This window comes from Coturnix japonica, chromosome 1 (genome assembly GCF_001577835.2).
Source record: "Coturnix japonica isolate 7356 chromosome 1, Coturnix japonica 2.1, whole genome shotgun sequence".
Lineage (NCBI taxonomy): Eukaryota > Metazoa > Chordata > Aves > Galliformes > Phasianidae > Coturnix > Coturnix japonica.
This window is the reverse complement of record NC_029516.1, coordinates 6,650,426-6,660,361: the sequence shown is the minus strand read 5'-3', so window position 1 is coordinate 6,660,361 and position 9,936 is coordinate 6,650,426. Positions and strand designations below refer to the sequence as shown.

General features: G+C 51.1%; 1 protein-coding gene and 1 long non-coding RNA gene across 3 annotated transcripts; one reads left to right on the top strand and one right to left on the bottom strand.

Annotated features, from left to right (window-relative positions):
• TMEM243 (transmembrane protein 243) lies at nt 1-5,077 on the bottom strand. Of its 2 annotated transcripts, none has more exons than XM_015875251.2 (4): nt 4,650-5,077; nt 1,821-1,871; nt 1,420-1,524; nt 1-504 (listed from the first exon to the last, which is right to left on the bottom strand). In XM_015875251.2, exons 1-4 carry the CDS (start codon nt 4,725-4,727, stop codon nt 382-384), a joined length of 357 nt encoding a protein of 118 aa, XP_015730737.1. In that variant the 5' UTR covers nt 4,728-5,077; the 3' UTR covers nt 1-381. The 2 variants fall into 2 exon arrangements, with proteins under 2 accessions (XP_015730737.1, XP_015730810.1); XM_015875324.1 differs by lacking the exon at nt 4,650-5,077 and adding an exon at nt 4,472-4,567.
• On the top strand, nt 672-3,169 carry LOC107319979. The gene is made up of 2 exons (XR_001558075.2): nt 672-1,411; nt 2,766-3,169. It is a non-coding gene; the product is annotated as an uncharacterized LOC107319979 (long non-coding RNA).
• Nucleotides 5,078-9,936: the final 4,859 nt, after the last annotated feature.

Below are 9,936 nucleotides of genomic sequence, written 5' to 3'. Positions count from 1 at the left end.
TAACAGTAAGATGCCATTTATTTATACTGCTACAGAGCCTCGCAGTGCTGCAGTTTATTCGTACAGTAATAAAAAATGCCTTTTTTTTTTCCATAATGAAAAAGCTTGTGACATTCAGAAACGTCGGTACAACTGGAATGTTCATTAGGTGCAACTGTAGCTCTTCAAAAGAAAGCAGAATGTCACATCGTATGGCAATAATTCTCCCCAACAAGAGGGACATTACATATACATTTACATGAAAATCATGTACTCATTTGTCCTCACACGATCCACTTCTTTCAGGCTAACTGTACTCATTTATGTCTCAGGTAGAGCCGAGAGCTGAGCTGAAAGCAGTCTGATAACAGCAGCGTCATCGCTGGGTGTTCCCAATGCCTGTCATTTACCCACTTCATGGAAGTACAGGTTGGCACATATACATAACATGACGATAGAGAATAATACATAGTAAATCAGGTTCCTGAATTTAGGTTCCAGGTCTCCCTGTCGATACCAGTAGATCTAGAAGAAAGAACGAGTTCGCATTAGTTAAGATTTCAGATATTCCTAGGAAACTTTCAGTAGTCTTAATAGTCTTAACCTCTTAGTAGTTAAGATACAGCATTTCTGTTTTGTGGATGCCCCATCCCTGCAGGCATTCAAGGCCAGGCTGGATGTGGCTCTGGGCAGCCTGGGCTGGTGGTTGGTGACCCTGCACATAGCAGGGGGTTGGAACTGGATGATCATTGTGGTCCTTTTCAACCCAGGCCATTCTGTCATTCTATGAAGACATGAGTTGACTTTCACTTTTCTTGAAGAGATTTTGTTTTCACAGAATCATCATGTGAATTGAAAGGGACACTTAAAGGTCATCTGGCTTAACCCCCCTACAGTGAACAGGGACACCTACAGTTAGATCAGGTGCTCAGAGCCCCAGCCAGCCTCACCCTGAATATCTCCTGGGATGAGTCCTAACACCAGCTCTGTGGCTGCCTTTGTTCTAGTGCTTCAGTTCCCTTCATTTGAAAAACCTTTCCCTTACGTCCAGTCTTTTCCCTTATATGCAGCCTCTTCTTTGCTTGAGGAGTGTTTATCTGTTCGGTTTTTAGGCTCTCCCACCTGTCTACAGCCAAGTCAGCAAAGACAAATGGAAGGTTTGGCCAAACACAATTTGCCTTGAAGTGACAACCAGCCACAGAAACGAGCATTTCAATATCCTTCCCTTCTTTTCCCTGCAGTGAAAAGTTAACTGGAAACACATCTGGGTTGTGCAGTGTGACCTAAAGCTGCCCCTGGAAGAGATGCATTAGCAAGGCCTCCTGTGAGAGCACCAAGATCCCACCAGTCTCTCAGGAGTGTCAGAAAGTAAAAGGCACCACGTAAATAAGCTTCTATTCGATGACACATGAAAGCACGTCCAGCAGACGAGGTACTTACAAGTATGCCAGCAGAAATGCAACACAAGAAGATGCAGATAGCAAAAAATATATTCACAGGTTTTGGACGTAGTTGTGGGAAGACAAAAGCACTGATCAGAGTGACCTGTAAAGAGGAAAACACAGCTGGGTTAAGCCCTCCGTATCTTGGCACGGCATGGGCATAAGCTCACGTCCTCATCAGCTGGGGTTGCTTCAGTACAATCAGCCCTATAATGTTACACTGGCAGAGGTTCAGGAAGCTGTTTAACAGCCAGGCCACAGGCATCCAAGGGACATTTTCACTTGAAAACTCAAGGATGGGTTTTTATGGGGGCGTAACCAGCGCTGGCAGAAGGTAAGGATCTGGTTTTCACTTCAATGCTTACAGGAGACATGCAGCATGGGACATGGGGTACTTACTACAAGCAGCAGGGACGTCAGGCTGCCAACAACTAGATTGATGATCCTGTCCTAAAGAGGAGAGAGGAGAATTACACACGTCAGAATGCACATAAACCAGACATAGAGCACTGAACCAGTGAGCATTGCTGTTATCAAAACAGCCTCAGTGCCTGAGAGTGGCAGCATTGAATTGTTTGAGTTGGAAGGGACCCTTAAAGGCCATCTAGTCAGGGACATCCACAGTTAGATGGGGTTGCTCTGAGCCCCATCCAGCCTGACCTTGAGTGTCTCGGGTTAGAGAGGGGAAGCAGAACCTGCATTCAGGCACCAGCAGCAGAACACGTTTCCACATGGCACCGGTCCCTGTGGGTCAGGGTTTCCCATGAGTGCTGCAATGTTCCAAGCAGGCCGCTGGCAGAAGAAGGTATTTCAGGTTACAGAGATTAGAGGCACTGATCCTGAAATCCCGGACTTGGCAGAGCAGCGACAGGCTGTGTTCCCTGCGGCCACTTCAGCTCCGGGCAGCTTAGCACAGCAAAAAGGTTAAAAATACACAAGCAGAGGCCGAGACGGCTAAAGGGGATTGGGGCTGATCGGAGCCTTTCACCTCCAGGCCGTGTCCCAGAGCACTGACTGGGGCAGTGATGGGCAGCTTCCAACAAGCAGCACCATGTGCTGCACCGGGGAGACTCTGCATCACTTTATTATTAGACCTGCACATCCGAGCCATGAGCACGTGGGCTGCTGGGAGCTAAGCAGGAAGGCGGCTTGTGCCAGCACAGCCTGCACCCGGGGACTCGTTTATGATGGGCATGTCCCATCGCTGGAGGTGCTCAATGCCAGGTGGGATGGGGCCCTGTGCAGCCTTAGCTGGTGGGGGGAATCCAGCCTATGGTAGGGGTTGGAACTGAGTGGGGTTTAACGTCCCTCCAAGCCAAGCTATTCTGATTCTGTAACCTGCAGGCACGATGGAAGAGCCGTATTCACACCCACATCAACAGCTCCAGATGGCCAGCAGAACTCCCAGCATGATTCCATACTGCAGCCATAGAGGACGCCTTACCTACAGCCAGGTGATACTGCATGGAACAGCAGACACGATGACCCCATACAATAAAGGAACCAAGCTCAGCTCCTCCAACCACACGCCTGCAATGAGGCCTGGGGACAGAACCCCTGCTGTGCCCCCACCATCTCCACATCATCACCCTGTGCTGCTCAGCCTCCTTCCTGCCTTCTGCTCCCACCCGCAGCAATTAGTGCCCACTCAGCTATACTGAAACGTTCCCACAAGGCAACATGAGCAGCTTCCACTTTTAACTTCATCCTCCAGAAATCCCACACCTGTGATGCTTTGCCTATTGTCACATCTCCTCTCCTGTCTTCGTTTTGCACTGCAGCCATAGTAACGGCAGCAGAATCTCCATCTCCCCATACTGATAACATCCATACAGCTGCACCCCGGGGCTGCCCCCGACATCCCAAAGCCCGGTGTCTGCGTGTTGGCCAAAGGTCTGAGCTCAGGCTGCAGGTTGTTCCATGCCCACCACCCTCTGGTGCAGACCCTTCCCTAACACCCCCTGCCCTGACAGCTCCATGTGTTCCCTCAGGTCCCATCACTGCCACCATCCCATGGCCAAGGCCGCCTCCCTGCCCTGTCCCAATGGGGATCCAGGCACCCACCACCCACCCAAAAACCCCCCACCAGCCCCATTCATCCCTTAGCGCTCCTCCAAACCCTCTCCTATCTTAAGGCACAGTCAGCTCTCACTCAGAGCACTCCCAGCTCTGGACCCCTCCGGCATTTGTTCCTAAGCAACCCTGGGAATTCCCAAGGCACCATTCAGCTCCAGCACAGAGATCCTTTGTCCAGCGCTGCCACGGATACGTGGACCTCTGCCTGTCCCATGCTGCAGGTTTCCAAAAGCCAAAAGTGCTTTGGGGCAGAGCAGATGGGCAGGGGGAGATGTGCAGGGCGCTGGATCCACAACGCAGCACATGAATTCAACACCTGGAGGTTTATATTGACTGCTTCCCTCTGCACAAAGAGCAGCAACAGGAGAGAGATGGGAAGTCTGGGACCAAAGGCACGACTGGGGACAGAGAGTTCTGACCCATCCCTGGAGATGCTCAAGGCCAGGTTGGATGGGGCAGCCAGCCCACAGCAGGGCCTGGAGCTGGGTGGGATCTGAGGCCCCTGTGAACCCCAGCTGTTCTTTGGCTCTATGGCTGTATGATGAATTTGGGGTTTGCCTGTCTTGGAGCAGCCCTTCCCAACCAGTCCCATTGCTGCCAGGCTGTACCCACCATTAACCCAAACCCCCAGGTCCTTATAGACACCGACCACCACGAACCCCTGCAGTTTATGGTCTGATGTCTGGGTGGTGCTCTATGGATCTAGGCTGTGATGATCCCTGCGGGTCCCTTCCAGCTCAGGATACAGCACGGCTGTGATCTCCCTGCGGGTTTGGGGGTGATGATGACAGAATCACAGTCATAGAATCCTTAGGAGTCAAGGGATCTCTGCAGGCCGTCTAGTCCAGCTGCCCTGCACTGAACAGGGGCGGTGGAAGTGCTTTTCTTCCTTTTGCGGGCAGCTTCGCAGTCATTTCTTTGCTTTCTGTTGCTGTCCCGGGGGTGCCGGGAGGGGGAGAGATACTCCTCCTTACCTGGTGCTGTTTGTCTCTGCGGGAAGTCATTACTGGGTACCTCACCGTTTCATTTTCATTTCTGTTTTGAGGGGTTGTTTTACGGGGGGAGGGGGGGGTTCCCCATTCAGGGCTCTTTCCCCCCCTCCTCCAGCACAGCAAAGCCCATCCGCTCGCCCCCCCCCGCCGCAGCCCTTACCCTGGCCGAGGTCTCCCCGAACAGCGGTCTGTTGTCCGGCCCTCCCGTGCCGTAACTCCGGGCGGCGAATCCCTCCATGGCGGGGGGGCGCTGGGGCAGCCCAGGGGGGGCGCGCCCTCATAGTGCGCTCCGGACCGCGCCGCGCCGCGCCGCGCCACGCTCCGCTCCGCTCCGCTCTGCACCGCGACGCACCGCAACTCTACGCCGACCGCGGCGCCGCCCCCGCTGCCGGCCCGGCCCAGCGCTGCGCACACACACACACACATACACGGCTTATACACACACACACACACACACACACATACACACACACATACACACACATACACACACAGGTGCTGAATGGCTGAGGAGAGGGGGAGGGTGCTATTCTGTTCTATTCTATTCTATTCTATTCTATTCTATTCTATTCTATTCTATTCTATTCTATTCTATTCTATTCTATTCTATTCTATTCTATTCTAATTCCACTCCATTCCATTCCAATTCTGTTCCTCCATCCCACCACATCCCATCCCATCCCATCCCATCCCATCCCACCCCATCCATCCCACCTCATTCCATCCCATCCATTCCCATCCCACCCTATCGCATTCCATCCCACCTTCATCCCATCCCATCCACCCCACTCCATATCCATCCATCCCATCCCATCCCCATCGCCATCCCCTCCCATCCATCCCCTATAGATCCCATCCATCCCTATAGATCCCATCCATCCCATCCACCTATCCATCCATCCTTGCCACCCATGCCATCCTTCATGCCATCTCATTCCCATCCTATCTCATCCCATCCCATCCCATCCCACCCCATCCATCCCACCTCACCCCACCCCATGTCATCCCACCCTACCCCACCCCATCCATCCTATCCTATCCCACCCCACCCCCTCCCACCCCACCCCTTAGCTGTGGAACCGGGCACTTACACTGCAGACTGTCTCAGCGATGGGAGGCAGAGGGGAATGCTGGGCCCTCAGCCTCAGGGCACACACTGTGTACTCAGGGCCCAAGTGCTCTTCATCCCCACTCGGCCTCTCCCCTCTTGCGGTCACCGCGTTTGAAGACCAAAGCACCGCAGCTTCGGAGATGAAAGAGAAGCTCAATCAAACCATGGAGTGTTCTCTGAGCCTGCCTTTGTCCCCAGCTCAAGTGCTGGGTGGATGTCAGGAAACCTCCACCAGCCCTCGGGTGTTTGCTCCCACACTCACTGGTTGGTGAAGGAGGGTCTCATGGAGGGCTCTTCACATCACCTTGATATGCTCAGAAAATAAATCCCACAGGTCAAGCAAGTGCTCTTGACCTGTGGAAATGTTCTGGTCAGTTTCGCATTGGTATTTCAGTTCTTGTTTGTATGACTGAGCTCTGCCCAGCTCGGTTCCAAGGGTTGGGCAGGTCTGGCTGGAGCACAGTGCTGGAGGATGGGGGTTGTGGCTGCCCCTGTGTTGTGTGCTGCATTTAGTCATGGAGTTATGGCACAATGTTCTCTGACACCCAATTAAATACTAATAATTAAGAACAGATGCAAAATCCAGCCGCAACCTGATGAAAGCACCAACCCTCACCCCACATGCACAGCACCTGTAATGCTGATGGAGGGGCTGAAGACGCCAACCAGTTGCATTTGAGATCACTCTACAGTAGTTGGGTTTCATTAGACCAGCACAACCATTTAGAACCATGGAATCGTTTGAGTTGAAGGGGCCCTTTAAAGGTCATCTGCTCCAACTCCCCTGCAGTGAACAGGGACACCTACAGCTCCATTGGGTGCTCAGAGCCCCATCCAGCCTGGCCTCGAGTGTCTCCAGGGATGGGGCACCCACCACCTCTGGGTAACTTGTTCCAGTGCTTCACTATCCTTACTATAAAAAACTCTTATATCTAATTCTGCCCTCTTTCAGTTTGAAACACTTTGTCCTTTCCCAACAGACCCTGCTAAAGAGTCTCTCCCCTTCTTCCTCATAGCCCCCCTGTAGATACCTGGTGTTTCAATGTTGGTTTCACTTGTATGGATCAGTTCAAAGCTCCCTGGGACTCTATGGGCTGCTGCACGTGGCCCCGTGCACGAGTTGCACACGCAGCTGGATCCCTCGGAGGCTGGAGATGAGTTACTCTTTGTAGCAGGAGTTGCAGGGGAAGAGGACATATGACCAAGGGCTGTCTCACATGAGAAGATTGGAAAGCTCAACTTGGCTGCTGAATGGACAAGAAGAGATTCTGTGGGTTTATTCTACACATGAGAAGGAGCAAATGCTAGGGAACAAGCTACATGTTTAAGCTAATGGGTTTTGCTGGCACGAAAGCAAGTGGCAGTGAATGATATTCAGACTGGGAGATTTCAGGCTGTTAAAGGAAGGAAGCTCAGGTCAGCCCTTCAGATGGAGCTGTGGGAGCAGAAACAAAACTGCTTAAAGGATGAAGTTTGGTTGGCTTATGAGAAATAAAATAAGGTGAGAAAAGGGAATCAGGTCCTTTTCTGTAATGTCTGCTTTCCACAAGTCACAGGTTGGGTGCGATTTCCCTTCCCTTGTTCCTGTTTAGGATACATCACATCTCTCACCTATCAGTGAGGCACTGGCACAGCTGTGCAGAGAAGCTGTGGGTGTCCCATCCCTGGAGGTGCTCAAGGCCAGGCTGGATGGGCCCTGGGCAGCCTGAGCTCATGGCAGGGGTTGGGGCTGTGTGGGCTTTAAGTTCCATTCCAAGCCATTCTTTGACTCTATCACAGCTGGCTGTGTTAAAGCGCCCACGCTGTTCCAAGGTTTACTCACTGCTCTTGAGCTCTCCTTTCTCACAAACAGCTCTGGCATTGCTCCCAACAACCCAGCAAAAGGTTCCTTCTTGTTTCTCCTGGCTTATAGCAACTTTCCCTGACTATCTTCCTAACTGGAATTGGACGCCTTCCTTTAATCAAGGATTCATGCCTTGTTTCAAGGTGAATGGAAAGATCCAGTGGCACCGAGACCCAAAGTGAACTCAGCATTGCTAAGATGACACACACCGGCATCAGGTGCTGGGGGCTGATGTGAGGAGCTCCTTCCTGCTGTGGTCACCAGCTGGGACGTGGGGAGGGCATTCATCCATCGGCAGGAGAAAAAGCAGTAACAAAAATCACTCCCTTTTTATCCTATATGATAAAGGAAGGGGCTGCGGGAGCCAGGATGCAGTCAGCAGAGGGAGACGTGGGCTCACAGATCCAGCATGATCTGGATGTGAAATTGAAATTGTCCTTCTTTCACATGTGATATTCGTACAAGCAATGTGGCAGCATTCAGCTCTTCCCTTCATTCTCCTGGCAGGCTTTGAGCAGACGCATGGCTGCGGGCCATCCCTATGAAGAGCAGGGGAAGATGTTCCAGCACACACCAGCTGCTTCCACAGGTAACAGCCATAGGATGAGAGGGAATGGCTTCAAGTTGTGCCAGGGGTGGTTCAGGTTGGATAGGAGTTAATATTTCTTCTCAGGAAGGGCGGTGAGGCATTGGCACAAGCTGCCCAGGAAGAGGGGGGGGGGGAGGTCGTGCTCTGCTTTGTGCTCTGTCCCCTGCCAACCCAGTAGCCCAGGCAGGGCACTGTGCCTTTGGGGGAGGTGTTCGGGTGTTCCTGCCAAGGCTCCTGACTAACATCTGCAGCAAAGAGCTGGGACCGCCCCCCAACCAGCCAAAATGGAGATACTGCCAGCAGGGAGGGAGGTTTCTGTGGGTACCAGATCATAGAATCGTAGTCACAGAACTGGGAGGGAGTTTAAAGCAGATTCTGTTCCAATCCCCTGCTGTGGGTTGGTTCTTCCCCATAGGATCAGAATGCCCAAGGGGGCCCTGACCTTCCAGAGTTGGGGCATCCACACCTCTCTGGGCAGCCTGTGCCAGGGCCTCACCAAAGCTCTGTGCATCTTGTGGCTGACTCCCCAGTTCAGGGGGTGTTTGGACAAACATTGTCAGATGTAGGGTTTGAATGTTGGATGTTCCTGTGTGGAGCTGGGAATTGGACTCAGTGACCTTTGTCATGTCCCTTCCAACTCGGCATGTTCTATGGTTCTTTGAGTTCACAAAATGACCTACGATCTGGCAGCACCTGACACTAATAGCTGTAGCATATGGAAGAGTTCAGTGGAAGCAGGGAAATATGAGAGAACCTGCAAAGAAAATACAAAAATTCCATTCAAACTGCCTCCAGACAGGCTTCATGATTTTCCAACAGTGTGAGGCACAGAGACATCAACAGCTGCCGAGTTAAAAGTTCCCCTTAACAAAGTTTGAAGCTATTCCCAACAACTTGAAAGTAGGAAATGGTGTCTAAAAAATTGAAAGGTTGAGGCTCAAAAGCCTTCAGAACTGGAACTGTCCACTCAGGAACTGTAAGTGAACAGTGGTAGTTGAGCCGCTGTGACTGTAAAGCAATCAGTTGTAGAATCACTTTCAGACAATACAGCTGCGTAATGAATTCAAGTAAAGGCTGAAAATGTTGAAAATGAGTCTAAAATACAAAAACACAGCTTTATTTCCTCAGTGTGAGCAGATGAATTCAGAGGGGTTGCACCCTCACCATTTCATCTGTAACTGTCAAACGAAAAGCTCAAAAAGTAGGTGAGGGAAAGCTTGTTTGTTTTAGCACCTCTTCAGAGCTTCACCAAACACAGCGAGCATCCATCTTTGCCAGCTAGGAAACCACAAAGTGAATTAGAATGAGCCTGAGTACCTCGGACTTTGGGCAGCTGGCTGGGCTTGCTGACAGGCAGCCTTGTACCTGGGTGTTATGCAGGCTGCTCCTTGTGTCCTCCTCAGCAAGCAGAGCTGAATACCAAACCCATTTCAGGAGGAATAACTCAAGCAAGCAGCCTTACACCAGATTAATGTTATCTTGTGATCACAGACAGAGCTGAATTCAGGCAAGAGCCCCATATCTGTTTCTCTTTTAGTAGAAAAGGAACCACTTTGAGGTCTTAAAAATGGCTTCAATAACCTTAAATTTGGCACAAATTGTATTGCAATATGAATGCAATCTGGATGCCAAAGGACAAGTCCAGCTGAAACTGTCACCTTCAATACAAGACCTGCTTTGCTTGTAATGGAGTGAGTGAGCTTTCAAACATGGCATTAGGGCTGACTAAAGCTATGCCATAAACTGATCAAGGGGCTTTTCTTTCCTTTTCACCCCGTTAATCTTTTAAATATGACAGTGAGATTCAACACACGCAGAGCAGAAAAAACTGTTAGTAATAAAATCTAGGCTGCTCGCCCTCTTTAAGCACGAGGAATCTGCAAACTCATACCAAAAAAAAGCAC